The sequence below is a fragment of the Lepisma saccharinum genome, chromosome 3 (genome assembly GCF_977018435.1).
Source record: "Lepisma saccharinum chromosome 3, izLepSacc3.1, whole genome shotgun sequence".
NCBI lineage: Eukaryota > Metazoa > Arthropoda > Insecta > Zygentoma > Lepismatidae > Lepisma > Lepisma saccharinum.
The window spans coordinates 100,471,660-100,494,803 of NC_139231.1; the positions used below are offsets into that span (position 1 = coordinate 100,471,660).

General features: G+C 39.1%; 1 protein-coding gene across 6 annotated transcripts in view; it reads left to right on the forward strand.

Moving 5' to 3' along the window:
• The window catches only part of LOC145985250 (proton channel OtopLc-like), a 185,430-nt gene extending 163,281 nt beyond the window's left edge, over positions 1–22,149 (forward strand). For 5 of the 6 annotated variants that reach the window (XM_083119026.1, XM_083119028.1, XM_083119030.1 and 2 more), the window contains 6 exons: positions 5,229–5,331; positions 7,988–8,152; positions 9,240–9,400; positions 13,268–13,306; positions 14,696–14,870; positions 18,233–22,149. In XM_083119026.1, coding sequence (XP_082975152.1) covers positions 5,229–5,331; positions 7,988–8,152; positions 9,240–9,400; positions 13,268–13,306; positions 14,696–14,870; positions 18,233–19,209 — 1,620 coding nt within the window. In that variant the 3' untranslated portion in view covers positions 19,210–22,149. The remainder of the gene's footprint in view (positions 1–5,228; positions 5,332–7,987; positions 8,153–9,239; positions 9,401–13,267; positions 13,307–14,695; positions 14,871–18,232) is intronic. The other variant, XM_083119027.1, reaches the window with a different exon arrangement.
• The last annotated feature ends 995 nt before the right edge of the window (positions 22,150–23,144 follow it).

Sequence of the window (23,144 nt, forward strand, 5' to 3'; positions counted from 1 at the left end):
AACCTTTATGCTTGCTTGCTCTTCTTATGTACTTGCAGGTTCTTTTTTCTGCTGGAGAATCGGCAGACTAGTCTCCAGAGAGTTCAATTAACTAGCTCTACTGTCGTTCTAGCATAGCATCTCCGCTTTGCCTTCTACAAAATTATAGTGCGTGTGGAATTTTCAGTTCGGTGGAACAATCGTCTACTATACTGATCGCAAGCCTAACTGGCGGCTGATCTACTTTCTGCCACATAGCTCTCTATCTGTCCACCAATCGTCTTTGGGGGTGTGTGCTTCGATGAGTGTCAACAACCTCAGTTGCGAACTAAAAGCTGTAGGGGTAACGTCGCTCTCCCGTTACATCGTTGCCAAGCGTACGTCAGTTTTTGTCGGTTGTTTTTATTGGCTTGTTTGTGTAGTGTTTCGATGTTTTGTGTACTAATTCTTCGTGCTTTGTGTAGTATTGTACAACTTTTATCCAGTAACTGCGCTGATCAACTGCCTCTTTCTCTCTCCCCCGTTTTACAGTACGTTTGGCAACATGCTGTATATCCGATGCTCGTTTCTTTCGTCCCGCCAGGAACTTTCGGTGCCTTGTGACTCGGAAATGCCCGATGTCAGTCGAAGATAATTCAACTGATCGTTGATTCGTTGTTTCCCAACCGCCTTTTGGAATTACGAGGGGTATAGAAAACTGCATAGCTGTATTCTGTTATGCTCTCTTCAATCCACTCTATATCTTTCTCTGTCTACCTTCGTTCTGTGTTTGTCTTCTCTCTCTCTCTCTGTATGACTGTACCTCTTTCTCTATCACTTCCTCCTTTATTTCTTTCCGTGCTTTTCCTGTTTGTCTTTCCTTCTTCCTATCTTTCTTTCTTTTGTCTAACTTTTTCACACTCTTTCTCCTCTATCGCTATGTTTTTCTCTCTCTTGGTCACTTTCTACATTATTTTTTTTTTCATCACTGCTTCTCTCTCCCGCTCCCTTTCTTTCTCGTCTTCTACTTTCCATTCTCCCTTTTTTGCCTCTTATCTCTTTGGAAAAACATGTAAATTCTCGATTGTTCTAATACGAAGACGGTTGATTTTCTTTATTTTACTTCGCTTTTTGTGCCACTTTTGGCTAATCTACGAGGATGGGAATGAGTGATGACGTGATGAAATTGATGAATGGACACTCACAAACATCCATACCGAGGCCAGGACCGCTGGCGTTGTAGTGCGATGTGCTAACCACTCCGCCACAAGGTCCGGCTAATACGAAGATGGAAACTACTCATAATTTCTATGCGAGGGTAAGGTACCCAAAGGCAACCTCACTTCCACATAGTAAATCCTAGTAACTGCAATATTGCAAGGCTACAAGGCTCTTGCGTCTGAACCTACGGCTTGCATCTGAATCCTCCGTAGGGCTGTGTTGTCGTCTTGTGTTTGTACTTCTGTGTGCTGAGTCCTTTACAGCCTCAGCTTTGAATAGGTAAGGCTATTTTGGTTCTCAGAGACAGTATAGTTTCATCTCGTGTTAAGCAATGAGCGAATGGCTCAGTTTTCAAAAATTCAACAGAGATATTAATTTCTTATTGAAGGTCCGTGGACAATATTATTGTAGTTAAGGGGCTTGTCCCCGTATTGCTTGACGAGCAAATATGGCCTATGTGCTGATCAATCAATCTTAATGTGTACAAGAAATATACTTAATTGCATACTGAATATGTACAATTGTTGTCTCTTATACCTTGCATGTGTATAATAAATTAATATTTTATCTGGCAGTGAAAGTCATTTTCTAGTATGTCTTTATCTAGAAGGATCTTCTTTAAAATAATGTCACTTGAACAAGAAGATAAAATGTATCTTTCCGTAATTTTATGACGAAGTAAATGCAAAGTGAAAAACTCATTTTTCTCTTTAAATGAAAATTGATACAGCTCTCGGTATTCCTTCTTACCATTTCTGACAGGTCGTTGTCTGTTATCTGGACTTTTATTTTCCGCTTGTCTGTGTTGCACGAAACCAATCCGAAGCTCGCTTTTAGACGGATGCAACCGAACCGCGTACGTCGCACCCCTTTTCAAGTCTCCTGCACGCACCCGAACACACACACACACTCTATCTTCTTCTTTTTTTATGTTTCCGGAAGTGGGAAATGCTTCCATTCGGTTGGAGGGGGAAGGGAGTCATTTTTGGGGGGTGGGAGAGGGGTGAACTGTCATGTGACGGCTAAATCGACGCTACAGTTGTAAAGCACATCTCTCTCCTTCTCCACGGGATTGTACAATCTAATTCGGCCAATTTGAAAACACAGTGGGAGCCTGCCTTATCTCTCGCACCTCGGGACATAACGACTTCCCCAAATGGGGGAAAGAATCAAGCTTTATCGCTGCATTGCGGTGGAATGACAGGGTGTTTACGTCTGGTAGGGGTAGGGGACGGAAAAAAGGGCCGAATATCCTATTCTAAAGAACATTTGCGAGGCTTGGACATGTTTATGTCTAAGAAAAAATCAAGTACTGAACTTCCCTGCACTGCTAGACTTTTGTAGCATTCTCAGACAGTAAAGAAAATTGATCATAAATAGTAATCAGCACGGGTGTCGGAGCCGGGGGGGGGGGGTACATGTGAGTGCCTGTCCCTCCTAGTCATCCAAAATTGTTCTGATATAAGTGTGGGGCTTTGGTGTATTGTACACTATGTCGCCACCACCTCCAGTAATACAAAGGTAGGGTATGATATTTTTTCCCAATCTTTTCATGTAACCGACGTTCTTTATTTTTTAAGGGAACTCGGCAGTAGGAGGGGACGGGGGCTGAGACTTACAGATCTGAAAATTTGATATATTCTAAAATTGGAGCGCCCCCCCCCACCCCCAAATTCTAATTTAAAGCGATATAAGTTACATCAACTCTTCAAACCGTCTGTTTATGGCAGTGAAATAATCGAGCATCAGCAATCCCCCCTTTTTTTGTTTTGATATAATCGTAGTATTAACAACAGATATGAAGTTTGGCGAGTTGCTGAACTGTGAATAATAATTAATCGATACCTATGAGTAACAGAAATAATAATTAATTAACAATTACTATTCTTATTGTAAACTAATAATAATAATATATTATTTAATGACAATTTATTATTTTTATTATTACACCCTAGGCACACTCTTGTATTCTACCAACCGTTTTTTTTTTAAATTTTTTCACATCTTGGTAAAAAAACTTTGACAGGGTGATTTATTCTCGCACAAAATATCAGTTTTTGAAATTTTGAAAATTCATGGATTTTAGTTTTTAGAGGCGATTTTTTTTTCTGTAGGTTAATCTCCTGGAGTACTCAGTAATATATAAAGGTATTTTTTCAGTCGGCTATTAAACTAAAAATGAATTTTCGATTATTTTTTTCTGATTTGAAATTAACTATGCCAAGTTTCCAGATGGGTCGAAACCCCCATCGCGGTGCCTATGGTGTCATTTTGACCAAAGAACAGCTGCAGTTTTATGTGGTATGGTGGAATTTTGTAGGGCTCCAAAGAGAAAAAAGCATAACTGTTAATTTCGTTACAATTCGTTGCAAGAAGTGAGTGAGTACAGTTACTGCATGCTACCAAAGATTAGTAGCGCCCATTATTTCGAATAGGAGCACACTTTACACCCTCAAAAATTATTGCTTCCCGTCGCTTGTTTTGAATCTCCACCCTCTGCTTCCAGAGAAAAACTGGAAAGCTAAAAGCATCCGCTCTAATACACTTGCAGGGGGAATTAAGAGCGTTCTAAATTCACGCGGAAGAGGTTCTCTAACGGGAGGACTTAGTCTCTTTGCCTAATTGGAAAGCCAAAAAGTAGATCTTCATTAATCCTCCACAACTGGTCTTATGTAGGCACATTGTGAATCTCGCGCAGACTGTGGATCCCGGGTACGAAGCAATATTCTCAGAACGTATGTTAACGACATTAAATTGATGATAATGCTATCAGCAAGAAGAAACGTGAGAATATCGGATAACAAAAATGCAACGAAAACTAAACATGGTGCTTCAGGTTGACAACTGGGTCGACTTTCTCAATTTTTCTTGTGTCTCCATATCTTATTTTTCTGGTCTTGTTTCTCTGTCTTTGTTACGTCTGGGCTTCTTTTCTGTGTCTTCGTTACGTATCCGGTCTTGTTCTTTCCCCGTCTTAGCCACGTAGATTGACTTCGTTACGTATCTGATCTTGTTTTTTTCCCTGTCTTAGCCACGTATCTTAACTTAGTTACGTATCCGAGCTTGTTTTTTTTTTTTCTCGTTGCATATCTTTCCATCTTCTCTTACATTTGGACCGTCAATTATCTTGTCTTTCCTTTCTCCTTACGTGTATTGTACTGCCTTGTCTTTCCTAAAAAACCTAATATTCTCTGTTTCCTGCAGCCTTTCCTAGCCTTCTTCCCCATTTGCACGTTTCTGAAGAATATATGCTGTATATTGAGCACGTCTTCCTTACACTTTAGCGGTAGGTCCTTGCTCTTTATCCGTTGCTTTTATGACTGGCTCTAAATCTCCTCCTCTGTCTATCATGTTTCCTGGGTATTTTATAGTTCTGTATCCCCGGTTTCGGTTTCCAATCCCTGCCTGAGCATGGGCTTTATTTGTGTCCCCCTTCATCGACTCCATCATATCATCACTCATTCTCATCTTCGAGATTAGTCAAAAGTGGTAAAAATGCGATGAAAAATAAACCAAATCAAATCAATAAATGATGAATTGATGATGTGGGTGATGGGATAAACATAAAGGCATATTCAATCTGGATTTGAACCTTGAACCCCAAACAGACGCGATGAGGAGATGTTACGCGGCGCGCTACAGTATCACGTGATCAATTTTTATATAGAGGTGATCACCCTCAAACATGCACAATACAGGGCATGTAATGATGTATCGCGCAATATTTTTTTTACAATGCGTTAAATGTGTTCGGTAATCGTCTCTGTATGTACTAACACTTGAAACTAAACGCAATGTAAACATTGATCGCGTCGCATCCCGCATTGCGCCCACTCGGGGAATCCTTTATGCTAACCACTACCTCACAGATGCTGCAGATTTTGTAATATCGATGTCGGTTATTGGTATATTGATCTTTGTATGAAGCAAACTGTTGTTCTTGAAGTTTTGTAATGGTAAATAGTTCAGTAACAGGATTGAACTATTGCAAACGCCGTAAACAATAATATTGCCGTGCAAGCAATTTGACTTTTTTTTTCTTGTTGCAGGGTTTCTACCTCTACCTGTACTTCGGCAGTATGATCTTCCTTTTGTACATGTATGCAACACTGCTTCGAGAACGGGCTTCGAACTCAGTCATCAATTCTTTCAGTAAGTACTGTCTTTCTAATCTCTGTCAAGAAAGAAGAGTTAATGTCTTGGCGATTAGCCAAAAGTGTCAGATAAGAGATGCTACACAACAAAAGTAATGAAATATCAATAATCTGAATAAAAAATTGAAAAAGAAACAGCACTTCAAATTACCTGAAAAGTAGTAACTTCATTTATGAAATGTCAGTTCACTGTATACTTTACTTTTAAAACCAATAAGTAATGGTAGTCAAAAGATTTGGGGCGTTATAGGGTATTTCTTGGGCTTAAGCCCCTTAACTTTCTTAAAAATAAGTCACAGAACCAGTGGCGTCGGGCGCGGTTCGCTTACGAGTATTCACAATAATGTTTTTGTACTGAATGCAATTTTACTCCTCTCCCTTGTAACTTCATCTTCAATTGAAAAAGTGAGAATAACAATTCAATTTATTTTCAACAATTTCCCCCAAAATTCACGCTATATTTGAAGTAATACACCAAATTGTCCCTCTCCCCTTAAAATCGGCTAGGTTTAGAGAATTCTCGCTAAAGTTTGCAACTATGTAGCACAGATATTTTCGAGTCCCCCTAGACATGCCTTGTATATGCTGTACTCTGGTGCCGAATGTAAAAAGTATTTCTGCTTGCATCAGTGTTCGCGCAGCGAAGTGAACATCTTCGGGGTATAGTGACCAAAAGCCCCTTAGCTGTCAGCTCTATGCAACACGCACAGCAATTGTGTTCAACGCACTCTGTGGAACACCGTGGGAGTCAGTGTTACAAACTATCTAGAGAAGTTATCCGACGTGAAAGAAGTCGTGTCAGAGTAAATTGTGTGCATATAAGGTGCGTTGCAAAATGATAAGAACGGTACCGCAGATAGCGAAATGGGGAAAACAAAAAGCAAACGGAAAATAAAAACGATGGCCACGGACACAGATAGACGTGTGTATTATACGAAAGCAGTTACTGTTCGCGCAGACGGGTATATGTACGAGCAAGTACGAAAACATGACACATGAGGTCGGCCGAGTGTTGCAAAATGATAAGAACGGAGCCAGGTAACGTCTTTCCCGTGACACCAGAGGCAGCGAATGAACACGTCTCAGCACGCACCAACGGCAGACAGTTGTTAACAGTGATTTGCCCAGGAAAGGTGGCGAGGAAGTCGTGCGGACAAGTGTAGTAGAATGGGCCGTGGAAAAGCGTTGTCAAAACGTGAAAAAGGCCAGATATTGGCTTATAAAGAAGAGGGAGTGGCTGCGAATGTGATCGCACGTCGGCTTGGGCGGAGTGCGTGTGTGGTGAACAATTATCTGCGATTAAAGGAACAATATGGTATAAAGAAAGCGCCGGGAAGGCCGCGAAAATTAACGCCGCGGCAGGAACGTTCTGTTGTGAGGAAGTTGGCAGCTGGGAACACATCACTTGGACAGTTGTCTCGCGATCCGAATATGCGTGTACTTAAATCCACGCTCTGCAGGACTGTCGAACGGTGCAATCGTCTTCTCTATCGCAAAGCCAAGGTACAGCCGCGACTCACTTCACAACATAAAGATCGGCGAGTCGACTGGGCCAGGACTTACGTGACGTGGAAGGAGGAATGGCGGCGTGTCATCTTCAGCGACGAGAAAAAATTCAATTTAGACGGTCCAGATGGCTGGCGGTATTATTGGCACGATCTACGCAAAGAGGAACGGATCTTCTCCAAGCGACAGCAAGGAGGGCAGTCTCTAATGATGTGGGGTGGCTTCGGATATCATGGCACCACCAACCTAGCATTTCCTACGGGTCGTCTGAATGCACCAGCATACCAAACCATACTGGAGGACAACCTATTGCCTTTTGCTACACACATAGCTGACACCCCATGGGTGTTCCAACAAGACAACGCCACAATACACACGGCTGAATCCACTGTGATGTGGTTTCTGGAGAAGAACGTCTTTTCAATGGCTTGGCCTGCTAATTCTCCAGACTTTAATCCTATGGAGAACCTTTGGGGTATTCTTTGCCGAGCTGTATACGCCAATGGTTCCCAGTATGACAACATCCACGATCTACGACATGCTATTGTTGCTGCATGGAACGATCTCGATGTTATTCTGTTGCAAACACTCGTGGATAACATGTGTGATAGAGTTTTCCGTATTGTGCACCGACAAGGTTCCTTTATTGGCTAATAAGTGATAGTGTTCGTATCATTTTGCAACGGTCGGAGTGGCCTGTTTTGTCTTCTTTCTAAACTGTACATATTGCCCTTGTTGTCACATGCCTGTTACTTTTCAGAACGATTTGTGTGCTCTTTCTGTAATAATATAACCATTGATTATATGTTCGTACTCTTATTTTCGTTACTTTGTACACTTTCCCACAGCGTTCTTATCATTTTGCAACGCACCTTACTCGTACATCAAACATAGTATTTTTTCGAATAAATATACGTATGTGTGTGTGCATTTAATATACACGTCATTTAATACATATACATGAGTGTTCATGTGCTCATGCGAACATCATCAGGCGACGCGCCTGCACAGAATGTACTTTTTAGATGTTTGTTTGTAATGACACGAACCGATGCGATTGGTCAGTGCGTTCAAGGTTATGAAATGTCCACTTATTAGGTTCTGATTAACTGTTCTAAACTGAGCTCCAACTTGATTCTTTCCCACAGAGCGCGGCAGGGGGACATCGGTGTCAACGGAGTCTGAGAGCGGGACCCGCAACCAGACGGATACGGAGGTGAGCACGGGTACAGAGTGCAACTACCGGAGTCCCAAGAGGGGCCCCATTCGACAGTTCCACTACGGGAGCTTCTATCTTCGCATGGGCGCCGTGGGTGAGTACTCCTGCGTGTCACTACCAATCTAAAGTCATTTTTTTCTTGCATTGTAGAATCATTTCTCTTGTAGTCTACGGTTTCATTAAGGATAGTTATATCAATGTTTAAAAACTTTATAATAAAAAAAGAATCAGTTATGTAATGGACCTTGTCAATGTTAGATTGTTGTAACGTAGCAACTTTACTGTGAAACATGCAGTCTGTTTTATTATTATTTTAGATGAAATTTTTATCACATATTAATAATTATAAATCTCAAATATCATCAGGCAATTCAAAATCATAGAGATTCTTGATGTCTTCCGTTACATTAAATTTTAAAGATGTTGGCCCAACGTGTGTTCTCATGAAACGTCACAAAGAACTGTGTTTTTATGCTTGTAGCAACCGTAAATTACAAGAAAAATAATGTAAATTCAGCAGCAATAAAATGTTGTCACCAGCACTGTCCTGACTTCTGAAATATTCGCTTTCCTGCGTACTGTTATGTGTGTTGTCTAACTGTACGGAGCTACGTCGACTTCAATGGCAAGTCAATAGAAGCGGCATTTTCGCATCACGACTGCAGTTCGGAAAAAATCGGGAAAGGGTTCAAGAAGAATGAACCGTCCCGACTTAATCGGGATGTCTGGTACCCTTGGTTATAAACCTAAAATTACCAAATATCGCACAGACTGCAGACTTCTGGATCCTGCCTCTCTCTAGGAACAATATTCATTTATTTATGCAAGTGCAAATCCGAAATTCTTGCAAAATCTGAAAAATTGTCAATGTTATTTTTGTATGATTTTATAGGTTCTGATTAAAATATTTCATGGTTCGAGGGGGTCATGGCCCCCATGACTCCTCCCCTTGGGTACGGGCCTGGGATAATCCTTCTTTATACACTCGTCTTGTTCTACATATCGCCATTATCTTATAGTAATTTATTGGAAGACTATTTTAAAGGAAAATTTGTAATTGCCTAAAATTCTATAACCAAAAGATCTGGTTTAGGTCTTGGAGGGATATCACATTGTTGCAACTGAACACTAAAATCCAATTGCACTAATTCTTACTTTCCTTTTCATTTTTTGTCCCGTAGCCTTTGGCATCGGAAGCATGATATACTCGGGACTCGAATTCGGTCAATACTTCGAACTGGAGCAGAACACTAAGTGTCACAATGTGTCAGTGGCCCTCACCCCCGCCACCAGGATGGCCTTCATCTTCATCCAGATGTACTTCATCTTCCTCAACAACGAGGTAAGTCCGCAAATGCAGTTTCCCAAACTTTACTAAAGAAGTCACGTTGACGTTACAATGACATGAAAACGTTTGGTTCAACTGAACTTTTCATTAACAAAAGAAAATATTGTTTTTGATGTAGAGAAACACTTTTATTGTAATATAAATCCAGAATGATTAAAAGAATTATTATCTCAAAGAAAGATAGTATTTACAAATTAGCTTCCTCGTACAAGATTTGGTAACTTTTAAATATATTAGTGCACGGATATGTAGCTTGTGATAACTTTCAGTAAATCACAATGTTCATGCTTACCTTACAGGTGACTTCCGGTGCCCACATCTGATCTGTAATATATTTCAGCCCAGGTGTTAGCTAACATGTCCCTGTTGACATGCATAATTGCATCTACCAAGGACTAGTGATGTGCCGTAGGCTATAAGTTTACGTCTACATGCGTTGTCTACACGTAATCTACGCGTAGATTACATTGGGTTGTAGTTTACATAGACTACGTAGACAATCTAAAGTGCATTTACATTAATTTTCAAGGCTTTCATGAAAGGAAAGTGACATTTTTAACTATATTGGTTCATAATGAAAAGAATCCTATTTATAACAAAAATCTCTTCTCTTCTATCATCAACTATGGAAGAAGATAAATAGTATGCAAAAAACAACAACAGATGGCAGTCGTGAGGCAAGAGTGATCTTTTTTCCATAAACCAGTAGAATATTTTCCTGTATTAGATTTCTTCCTAGGTGAGAAACTGTTCGAATTTGGAAGAAAGAGTATAAAAAGTTCTCTTCACACATCAGCAACTGCTACGCAGTATAATTTTCTTTTAATTCCACGGCGCCCTTTGCTAAGTTATCATCTTTCGCCATGTTGTTTACATAGATTACGTCATCTACGTGTATAAAATAGTCTACGTGTAGAATGTAGACTATCGTTGTTTATGCGTAGACGCACATCACTGCCAAGGACATATTTAGGGGTGTCCGGATCCCCCTCCGAAAGACTTATCAAGTACTAATATTAAATGATGAAAAATATATTCGTTTAGCCTTTGTTGTATAATTTCCTCTGGACTAATCGGAAGACAAGGATTATATTGGGATCATACGGCTTTGAAGTACAAGAAGAACGTATTTAGGGGGGGTTCGGACCCCCCCCCCCCGAAAGACTTACCAAGTACGAAAATTAAGTAATGAAATTATTAGCATTTGTTGCATAATCGATGGTTATTAATTTCCTCTGAACTTTTTAGAAGACAAGGATTATATTGAGTTCATAAGGCTTTGAATGACATCAGAAAGAAGCTTTATGTACACTACTACTCAAATATTATGAATAAAATATTAATCAGAAACTTACTTTTCTCCAACTACATGTAACATCATTTTTGTTATTCGATAAATATTCAATTATTCATCTATTTGACATTAATTTCATTGTCAGGTCACTTGTTTTTATGTAAATAATTCCGATCTTAACTACAGGTAAGCTACGTAATGAATATGCGCTGTTGCGTATATCTCTATTCTTATACAGTCTTTTACCTATTCGTGTAATAATAATATAATATTAATTTATGTATTGTAATTAGCCTTAATTTGATTTAATGTAATTATGTTAAATTAAACATTATTATTATTAATAATATTATTATTACTATTCTTCTTCTTATTATTACTACTACAGCACTATTCCTGAGACACTTGGTTCAGACCCCACGCGAAACGTATTTCTAGATACGTGCCTGGCATCTACCTAGATATAATTCTGGTTTCATGTATGCTCCGTGGTAGGGCAGGAAAGTTGACTGTGTACTAAAGAATCCCCACTTGGAAAATCACATGGTGTAAGGTCTGGACACCTTGCTGGCCATGCAATTAATCAGTTCCTGGTTGCGGAAGGTGCTAATTCTGCACGTCATTATCACCGACGCAACTGCAACACGACTGAAAGAAAAGAGACCTGCACAAACTTGGAGTGTGAGTCGAGAAGGTGTAATTCCGTAGTTATTCTACTTCTAAATCAAGGAGCTAATTTGTAAATACCCTTTGTATACTAGTAATATAGATGTATAACAAATAACTGTAGATCTCATTGTAGGTTAGCGTGACGTGAAAGTCTAAATTGAAATATCTTTGTTATTATATGCTCATTGTGTCCATGTGAGAAACGTGATGTTAATGTGGTAATTGTAAAATATTATTTCCTTTTTATACACCGGAAATTTTAACGAATCCCTTAAATATTTTTACATTAAAATTTACTGCACATTACATCTTATACGATGAATACAATATCATTGCAAAATTACTCATTTTATCACCATTATTTCTATTATAGAATATTTACTGTATACGGGTGAATAAGCTGGATGTATAAGAGTTGTGCACACTCAAGACTGAAACAGCAAGCGCCACTTCCTCTACTAAAGTAAAAATCTTGAAACTTCAGACCTTCTGTAAACAGAAAGTGTTACCAACTCATGAGATTAAAATAATCCATTCACGTAGTGTAAAGGGCATTTCATCCCTCACTGACAGAAAATTAGTATATTTTTCTTTGTTTTACGGATGTGTATGATTTTCAACCTTCTCAAAGGGAGGGACGAGTTATTTTTAGCGGTCTTGCACTACTGTCTTCATCGATGCTTTGTTCCTACTACTTATAGACGACGAAAAGAGAGGTATTAGTAAATTGTAGACGTCAAAGTGGAAAGGGAAGTGAAGTGGAAGTTTATGCCCATTATAGATTTATTGTACGTTTTGTACATGAAGAGGCAGGGTCACTCCTCCAATCTTAGTCTGCCCATGCATGCAGCAAAATGATGTATTTATTTCTATTTATACATCCAGGATGAAATAGTGTGAAATAACTTAATAAAAGAAATAATCACCATTTGTTGATGATGTTTCTGATTCCATGTTCGACAGAACATTTGGGCTAAAGGACTATTTATTAACCTACTTTTTCTTCCTTGCTAGGGGTGATCGTCCCTCTGACGTAGTTACTGTCTACACCCCTTTAAATATGTTTAGCCCACATGGAAAAGAAAATCCTGGATACGTGCTTGTCATTATCAGCCACGAATTGCTGACGCGGAGTGATACACAACTGCAACTGTGAGACGATTTGTTTACAGAAGGTCTGGAGGTTCCTAATTTCCATTATAGATGGCACGGCGTATGAGAGTAAAAGAAGCCTGATCTTTTTGCGTTTGGATTAGCCAACAACACTTGCCTGTTTAGATTTCTCGCTGTTTGATTCTGTAAGGTTAAGTGCAATTGCTCAGCTCTTAACCAATCCAAAACAAAAGACACTGCATTACTTTTCTTCTGGATCTTCCGATGGATGAAGTGGCACTTGCTATTTACATACACGAGGATGCATATATTAACCAGTCATATTTGGTATTATTTAAAATTACTCCTTCTAATTCTTGTATCTGAGATAATTTTCGAAACAATACTTTATTGAATATTTGGACCAGTGCCTGAAGTGGGAATTGTTAGCTGGGGGGTGGGAGTTTAGTCAAGCCTTGGAGTTAGTTGGGGCACGCTCCTATGGTTTAACATGGTGACAATGAGTCAGCTGGAAGGATGTTTTGCGAAAACTTTGCTACCTGGGGGATACCATCCCCCCTCACTTCGAGCACTGAGTCGCAATAAAATTCAATATACCTCTTTGTTTCGCTCACATTTCTTGAAAAGTTTGAAGGAAAGCGCAGAGTATCTTAGTCGACATTATCCACTGTCCTATAAAGCTTTCCCTTGTTACACAATTTCTGTGTAAAGAACTGCTTTTCCGATACACTTTCATCAACAAATAAACTAAATTTACTTTCTTTTGTCTTTTATTATACTTCTAGATGGTAAACGTGAAGACGCATGTTAAGGGACTAAAGGATGTGAGTTTTAAAATGCATCGAACATTTGCTTTGAATGTAGGACTTTGACTTGTACAAGCACTCGTAACAACACACACACGCACAGACTAACTAACTAACTAACTCTGTATAACCATGAATAATCTACACACTAGACGCTTACGTGCAAATAATTCCAGTCATTCAACACTTTCATTTAAAAGTGTGTGCTCTTTAGTATTAGTGTGTGTACAGGGTGTACGTGAAGTTCTGCGCCATGGACCAAATCACGCACAGGTAGGTTGTAGAGCACACGGGGAGCGTAACTTTTGGCTATGGCATGGTATTCGACCTCGATTTTGGTGAGATCGGCCAATCTTCATACTGTGCCCCCGCAGATACTCCAAGAATGCAAAGTCCAACGTATTCAAATCTGGGGACCGCGGGGGCCCATTCTTCATCGGGTTCTCTCAGACCAATTCAGTGTCCAGCCAGTATCGCACAGTGCGGAAGAGCCCAGTCTTGCATGAACCATTTGACCTACACTCTGTCTCGAAAATCTGTGGAGAATGGCCGCGCATTACGGTAGAGAAGGGGAGAGAGCGAGTGGCCGAAACAAAACAGTGCGAGCTGCTGCATACGGCTGGTAGCTGCAGCCGCGTTTTGCTCTTCATGCACTAACTTCCTCTTTAGCGCGTTAATTGATCGAGCCCTATTGAGTCCCTTGGACAAAGGATTGTTTTCGTTCGCTTTCTGCAGAGATTATCTGAAAAGAGTGTATGTGCAGGACTTCACAGACACCCTGTGTACATATGTGTGTATATAAACAAATTATTTACTAATACAACATACTATGGACTAATACATTTGTTTCTGCCATTTCGCTACAAGGAATCTGTACACGTAAGTACTCTATTGATCATGTTACGAAGGTTATTGATATTTTCATGTCGCATCCATGTTTCTTTAAAGCATTGCATCCATTTCAAAATAAACCTTTTGTTAAGGACTCTTAAACTGTAAATAAATTATTTCCCTGTACAGTTTGGAACGTTTACAGAATGTGTAAAATTGTCTGCAAAGTTGTCATTATTGATGTTTTGTCATTCTAAAGTTCTGGATTAACAGTTCAAACATTTTCTTATAACTGGCTATTTAGGTGCAATTACCTCAATATGAATGACGCATATTTAATAGTTACGATTAGAAAGAGTTATTAAGAACTGAATAAATATCGTTTTAAATATGGCAGTAAGTGTATTATTATTTATTTTAAAGCATGTTTGTGTAATCTCTGTAGTTGATGCAAGTTTTTCTTTCACAATACATAGTTCTTTTTGGTTCGTACTTGCTGTTCTACACACTTTGCAAATCTTGCAGCTCGTTGATATTTGTTAACAGAGGATTTATTTAGCCTTGTTGTCCTTCCAGCAAATGAAGGTGTACAAATACAAGATCCTGGCTCGCTTCGGACTGATGCATATGATAGGGACGAACCTTTCTGTGTGGCTGAACGTCCTCGTCCAGGAAACGAAGCACGAGATTCTGACTTTCTTCAACGCAGAGAACAAAACGCTTGGCCTGCGCTCCGAGAGGCACGGAGTGGGTGAGTCAATCTCTCTCCCTCTCTCTCCCTATAGCTGTCTCCAACCGCCCTAGTTCACCCAGCAAATACTAATTGCACGATCCCCAGACCTTAATTTATGTGCAAGAGACATGAATAAAAAGTAATACCTCTGACTTTAAAGCTCGTCAAGAGATGACAGCACCGACGTGCTACAAGCACATGAACTTATCCCTTGATATCTCAACTTTCATTTATGCCTGCAGTTCAAAAACCAAAACTACAAATCCCTCTTAGTAGAATTGCTTCTCAGATACTGAAATGAAAGTGATGCCAAGAAACAAGTGAGTGCTTATAGCACGTTGGTGCTGCCATCTCTTGCTGAGTTTTAAAGTCAGAGGCATTATTTTTTATTAATTTCTTATACTTACATCACATTTTGAAAACCACATATTTCCAACAACTTTATCCTCTTTCCATTTTTCGCTGTCTGCACTAATAACGAAGTTGCCCTATGGTGCTGGACTTTTGAAACATCCTGTGTGAGCGTATGTGTGTATGTAAATATATATAAAACAACCTGCACAACCAACTTGACTAGAAATAAATGATACCGCCGACTGTGAAAGTCAGTTTGCAAACCCCTTCTTGAAAGTCAATAACGTGTCACTAAGTGTGCACCTAAATTAATTTAAAAACACACAAGATAATGAATTGATGAAAAGAACCCCCCGCCCCCCTCATAACAGGCCTTTTCCTTCAAGTATAGTACATGATACATTTATTATTCATACGTCTTTTTCCAAGTTTTTTTTTTTTTTTTAAGTTCGTTGACTATTCTTCATAACTTTGTCAAGGAGTGTTTGGACAACTAGGTATACGAGTATTTAATCCTATAGACCCACATGGAGGTTCCGCTGTAATGGAGTAGGTGTGTTTATAGACACTATCGATATTCGTATTTTATATATTTGCTGACCAATTTACCCAGTTTTCTGTTCGTTTCTTTAAATTTCAAATGAGTCTAGAATGAGGTCTGTCGACCTCCGTGGCGGAGTGGTTAGCACAGCACGTTACGACACCAGGGATTCCGGGTTTGAATCCCTGTCTGGGTATATGTGTTCTTTATGAGTGTCACTTCATAAATTTCATCATACCAGCACACATCCTCATCTTCGCGATTATCCAAAAGTGGGAGAAGAGCGAAGTAAAACAAACCAAATCAATGTATCCAATGTTCTTTAGAAAACAAGCAATTGCGCCACACCTTTCCCTGGCCAACCAATAAATAAGGTGCAGGGCCTCCCGATGACGTAGTGGTAACGTGGTCGCTGGATTCCGGGTTCGATACCTGGTGGAGGCACATACTGGTTCGGATTCCACTTTAAACTGTAGGCCCGGTCCCTTTTAACTTATCTGTGCATAAAATGGACTTTAAAAAACTGGGGGGAAATGTTAGACCAGTGTCCGTACGATTACCCACAGCCGTTCTGAAATTATGATCATGCTTACTGTGTGAAATTATCAATCTGTTACTAAATTACGTACTCGCCTTGTAAGTATTCTGAGAGATTCCAAATAACATGTCTCTTTCAGAGATTATGGACAGATTTCCATAGCTGGTTGGTTTTTGAACAAATATATGCTGTAATCAAATTAGATTCTATTCTCCGGCTTATAATTTGCTTTTTAATGAATGGGCTTCTTGTAACGAAAGGAAGTTGGCGCCTCGCCCAGATACTCGAAATCGATGTCAGCGCCGGTTTGTCTTCGCTATCTGGAATCGAAGTTCTGTAATTGAGAGGACTTGTTTCGGCGTCTGTTGTTTTTTTGGCGCGAGGCCAAATGCTCCCCAGCGACATCTGTTGGAGATGATGTTTCAGAGGAAATTCTGTTCCGCTTGTTAACTTCGTGGCAAGTGATATGAGAACTTACTTAACTTGCTCTTTCTGTTGAGTGAATTCTTGAAAACCATTTTGTACTCTTTTTCAATGTTGACAAAAAAGCGATGTGCGATTTAACACGATTGCCATCTCAGAGCCAAGAAATTTCACATGGCAAGAATTGCAGTTTGTGGTATTAGTATTCTTCTCGCGTCTTCGAAAAGGATCTTAATATCTCCATCAGCACACCTGGACACGGTTGCACGTGACTGTTCTTACCCTACATTTGACTATTGGGTTGTATAAAGAAATGAAGTTATCCACATTTATCAATTCTCATTGCACTTTTACATTGTGTAACAACTGCAAAACAAATTGCTATTTAGCTTGTAAATCTTGGTCCAAAATTCATCGATGGTGACGATTCTGCTTAGCTTGTTCTCTCCTATCTGCTGTTAACGTGTCAGGTAGCCACAGCATGTTGCATACCTTGCCCACTTTTGAACTTGAAAGAGTGCACCTCAATGCAACTTTACACAGGTTAAGCTCTTCCCGTAAAATCTTATGGATTGTTCGTTTCTCAACGCCAGTTCTTGCCTGTAACTCAAGCTTTGTCCATCATCTGATGACCCCCATGCCGTGGGCAGTTACTGCAACCGACACATCGGTCCACACACTCGCACTGCGTCCTAACAGATGATGGCCGCGAGCCGGACTCTGTGGCTGAATGTGACGCCAAGGGTCCCGGGTTCGAATCCCGCTCGGGCATGGTTATGTGTGAATGTCCATTTATCATTTTCATTATTTCGTCACTCATCCCCATCTTCGTAAATTAGCCAAGAAGCACAAAACGCGAAGTAAAATAAAATAAATCAAATCCAAAATCCAAAGATGCTCCCGCTTTGTGTTCTAGCTGAAATGCTGCTGTCCACCTCGGTACGATAGGACATTATTTCCCCCCAGCTTCCACCAGCTTCCTGTGGCATTTCTCCCCCCGAAGAAGACTATTTTGACATACGAACGCTGTTCACACCTGGTCACGTTCATCGACTCATCACTGAATTATCACCGCCCTCTGCGCGATGGGTCTCACATATCGCACAAATCCTCAACCAACCTTCCTGCTTTTCGCCTTCTCTGCGGTTTTTCCGGGCTTAACCAACAATGTATTATTTGTTAAAAGAGAACTAAACCTAACAAGCCTAAGCTAGCAACGAAGACTTTTAGCCTAACAATGAATGCATTTCGGCAGACGTCAGAAGACGAAGGCGGGAAAGATGGTTGAGGCTTGTGCGATGAGTGAGACCCCTGGGCGATAACCGTACATTACACTGCCACTTTGACGTGTCCACCTACGTACTAGGGGGTATACGATTATATTGTGCTACCATAGTGTAACTGTGAGAAAAGAATTGAAATACCGAAAATACAGAAAAAAATATTTGTCATGACTTATGTTCTATACAAACTGCACTGTATTGCAATGGCTTTATTGAATTGAGATTCATTTTCTGTCCACAGCCATGAAGATCACTGCCGCTAGCACCTTGGCCGCCAATGAGACCGTTCACCACCGCGTGACGCGGGGTCTCTTCAAGGGTCCCCACCACATCTACGAGTGCCGCAGGACAAACATCATGGGGTCCTTGGTGCAAGATGCCAGCCCTTTCCTTTTCCCTTGCACCATCGAGTACAGCCTGATATGCGCGGCCATTTTGTACGTCATGTGGAAGAACATTAGTCGGTTGGAAGGGCAGGGGGCAGCGCGAGGAAAGACGCACATCAGCACGAAGCGGTCGCCACATCACTACTCCGTCGACTGCGCCAGAGCCCACAAGGGACTGTTCGTCGGGATTTTGGTCCTTGTGCTCACCATCATAAGTCTGATCCTGTTCTTCGTACTCATCAGCAAGCCCGAGTACATCGGGTTGGCAGTCATGGAGGTGAATATATGCGAGTTGGCACTGTACACCATGACCACGGTGGCTGTAATGGTTGGTTTCTTCCAGATCCGGGTCCTCAAGTACGATGGCAGGAGGAATTTGGAGCTGGATAATATCTTGCTGATAGTCGCCCAGACGGGGATGTTCATCTACAGTACCTTCACCATCATCGGTGGACACTTCACGATCGAAAAGAACACCGTTCTGGTACTCATCACTGCCCTCGCGTCCCTCATCCAGACGACCTGCCAGACGATCTTCGTGCTCGATGCATCCCGACGAAGCTGCTGCACCGCCGAGCAGATGAGGAAGAAACCAGGAAGAGAGTTGGTGACGTTCCTCCTGGTAACGAACCTTGCGATGTGGGCCATCAACACGCTGGAGAAGAGTCGCGCGGACTCGCATCCGATCCAGCTGCACTTTTACGGTCTCTGGGCGTGGACCATCATCACTCACGTCAGCATGCCGCTGGCAATCTTCTACCGCTTCCACTCCACAGTCTGCCTCTGCGAGATCTGGAAACGGGCGTACAAGATGAAGCCGACGTACATGTAGGAAAGACTGAATCGCGTCGACGTGGTGCGCATACTCTGACAATGAAGGCAGTCCCTCGGTTTGTGTGGATCGGATCACCCCGATTCCTTGTCGGCCAGAAAGAAAGGACAGGCTACGAAGGCTGGTCACCTGATCCGAGCCTCGGGCTCTGGATAGTGTAAATCGGTGAAGATGTGCAAGTTGGCGTTTGACAATAGTCCGCCCTTACAGGAGCAAACAATACTGAAATGGAAGAGAGGACTTTAGCATAGGAAATCCACTTCACCTTCAGTCAAAAATACTCCCACTCTGCAAGAGTTACTTGCTGAGGAACTAGAGACGCACCTCATCCAGAAGAAATCGCCTTACTATCGATACAAGTAAGTCTAAATCAGGTGGCAAAGTTTTGTCTTGAAGGAAGACATCGCAAATTGCCCATCTGTCAAAGTATACTGAACGATTACCCCGAAACGTATTACCATTAAATGTGTTATTGGTACAAATATCAAAAATCAAAGAATATAATTATAATTGTATAAAAATTACAAAACTTGCTATTATTTGTTTATTAAAAAGTCTATGAACGTGCAACAAACATATCTAAAGGTTCCAAAAAGCTGCTTACTTATTGCGTGTTAAATTAGAATTGCATGCAGATGTAAATTGATGTACTCGTAACTGGACTATAACTAGATATTATTCCTTGGAAAATATGTGGTTCTTGATGTCACGTGGTTATGAATTCTCACTGCCTAAAAATTAGTTCTGCAAGTCTAGAAACACGAGATTATGCAGTTGTTTGGATGAAAGAATAAGTGATGGAAGAATGTTATCATAGCCAGGGACACGCTCAGGTGAAAATACATGTTTTATGTAGCCGCCGACAATTTAGATCTTCCTCGACATATCCGTAAACATTCCACGACATATCTCTATCAGACATTCTCATTCCCTTAGATTAGAATAAGAATTAGTTTTCGATTTGTAAACTTCATGCCCGTTTGTGAGAAATATGAGCTTGCGCTAGACACGTACCAACAGATAAAGTTGAACAACACGTTTTGTAATGAGTAATATTTATTGACTAAATTACTAGTTGTAGTGTCTAGCAATGTAGTGTCTTTCTGCTTTTAAAATCTTCAGAAACACATGTGACAGTATTTTCATAATTCATAATTTATAAATAATGTACGTTTTATAAACGTCAAGGTTATGTATATCAAATATGATTTTCCAACAAATATAGTAGCACAATAGAATGGCAAATTAACATATTTTTTTTATTTCTTGGTAACTTGTCAAAAACCATAACTTGCCTTGTGGAAAATAGCATAATAGATTTACACGCAAAGCATAGGATACTACATTGCCAGACTGGACATGGCACACAGAAGCAGAAAAGGATGTTTGTTATAGAACTGCAAAGTATCTATACGTATATTCAGTCAAGGAATTCATTAATAATATTTTATATTTCTCAGTGGATCTATGAGTATAGTTTTATTCAGAGACAAATTTGGGACCAGGGTAATGTCAGTGTTGAAGGGCACAGTTAGTTTTATATGTGAAGTAGTCAAAAAGCAAATTGTAAAGGTAGATGCAGCATATTTTATAATACTTTTGTTCAACTTTCTACTTTTTAGCTTTCGACCTTGTTCTTAGTAATTTGACAATAAGTAATTTAGACCAGATTCAAGAAAGGTTGTGATGTTCGGTTTAAAAGTACAAAATTCTGGACCATGAAAAGTTTGGACCATTTGAGTAGAGTAGTACTGTAGAACATATTTCTTACGGGCAAACATTGTTCTTCCATATTACATGTAAAGAATAACAGTACAACAGCCAAATAATTTAAGATTTCGCTTCTAAAATATTCCAGGTCGCTGTTTTTAATACCTAAACTTCCAAGTACATTAACAATAAGTAGATGTAATAAATTATTAATAAAGCAAAAATCTACTTCATATCAGGTAACAGTTTTATTCAATATTGCACAGATTTTGAGACTGAATTTCATACTGGTGTTGTTATGGTTAATAAGTGCAAGAACTGTTAATAGTAATGGGTAGATAATTTGATAATATTTACCTAAGTTGCTAATAATGCATATCTGATTATTGTACATAGTTCATAAACTGTAGTGTATAATTATTGCAATTACTATATTTTTCTCCTCTGTCACTATTTGAAGGATGATAAATTTGTATGAATATATTTTATTCAAGAAAGGAAATTTTATTTATTTCTACATCACAAATTGACGTTATGTGCTAATTATAATTTTCTTTTTTGTATAACATTTGTAATTGCACCGGTTATGAACAACACAGGAGGAACGTTTCGCAAAAAGTTACTAATAAAATTAAATAGACTAGTATAAATAACAGAATGTAGTTTGAAGATAAATTACACAACTTGTGATAAATAAAATTCAATATTTTATATTAAAGGACAATTGTGCCTCTTGCACTACTAGTATTTGCTTTTCGATGTATTACTAGTCTAGACTCTCACAGTAAATCAAATAATGCACATTAGAAAGGGAATGGGTACTTGATAACTTTGTTTGTTTTTGTGTCCAAACCATAGTATTGAAATTTTGCCTTTGAAACAAATAATAAAATTGCTTATTCTCTTCTCCATTTGGAGGAAAAGATGTACTCCTTTAAAGATAGTAATATTTACGCTTGTCAGTATGGGATATGTCAAAGTAATATTTATCATCTCAGTTTATTTAGTATAGTTATATAAGTGCAAAGTTGTGTTTGCAAAGATATTTTACACACATGAAATGGAGTGGAGAAAGGAGATAGAACTTATGTATTTAATGCAGGCCAAACTTAATATCTAAGTATATTTTGCCCTAAAGCTTCATACTGGCAAAATATTAAGATATAATGATTGATTTTCAATGAACAATAGTATGGCTTAAAACAAGTTACAATCATATGTGTGCCAATACTTTTTTTTCAAGGGGTACAAACAACACTACCAGGGAGGGCAAGGAAAATACATTTCAATGCTTGATTTTGAATTACAGATAAACACATTCTAATGTTCTAAAATTGAGGCATGCTTTGCTTATCCAACATTTATCATATTATTCTAAAATGTGAAAAAAATTTCTGGTATTAGTACTTCAACAGGTTTCTGACATTTTAATACCAAAAATATTGCAAATTTAAATTTTCTCTACTATGACCATTTTCAATTTGGAACCTTACCTCCAAACCCTTTATGTGTGTATGTAGCACATTGTATTCATACATTAATAACTAAAATAATATTCTATCGCCCCTCCTCAAACCACACAAATTCCTTTAACTATCGACAATGTCTGATGCCATGACTATTGTTCTTTATATTTTCTTCTCAGTGAGAAAACCGCAACTAAATTTAATATGTATAATACTGAAGTGACCCTATGAAGTTGTCAATATCATTCATATTATTCTTTTCGCAAACATAAATATGTAAAGAAAATCTTAATTTCATTTCTGTATAGTTTTTGCACGTAAAGCACTGGAACACCCTTTTAAACATAAGTAGTAAAATTTTATATTTAAATAGTAGCTAGTTAAATTATTTTTATACAATACTTTTTACATAAGTTCTTTGTGGGAACAATATGTCCGAGTTTACATGATGTTAAACTCATATTCAGAAATTTCCGTTTTGAAAATACTATGATTGAATAAGAGGTGTGTTTATGTACATAGTTTTTTTGTAAATAATTTGTAATATAACACATAAGCAGTCTGACTATATGTGATGTAGTTCTGGCAAAGAAAGTCAGAAGTAATGTAACAGTTCTATATCTATTTCCTTTACTGTTTTGATATTATATGCCTTTGCTCAATGTTCATTTTTGGTATGTATACACGAGTGTATATAATGTAGAGACTTTTTAACATACTAAATGTCACATACTTTTCTGTTTTCTGTTACATTTAACA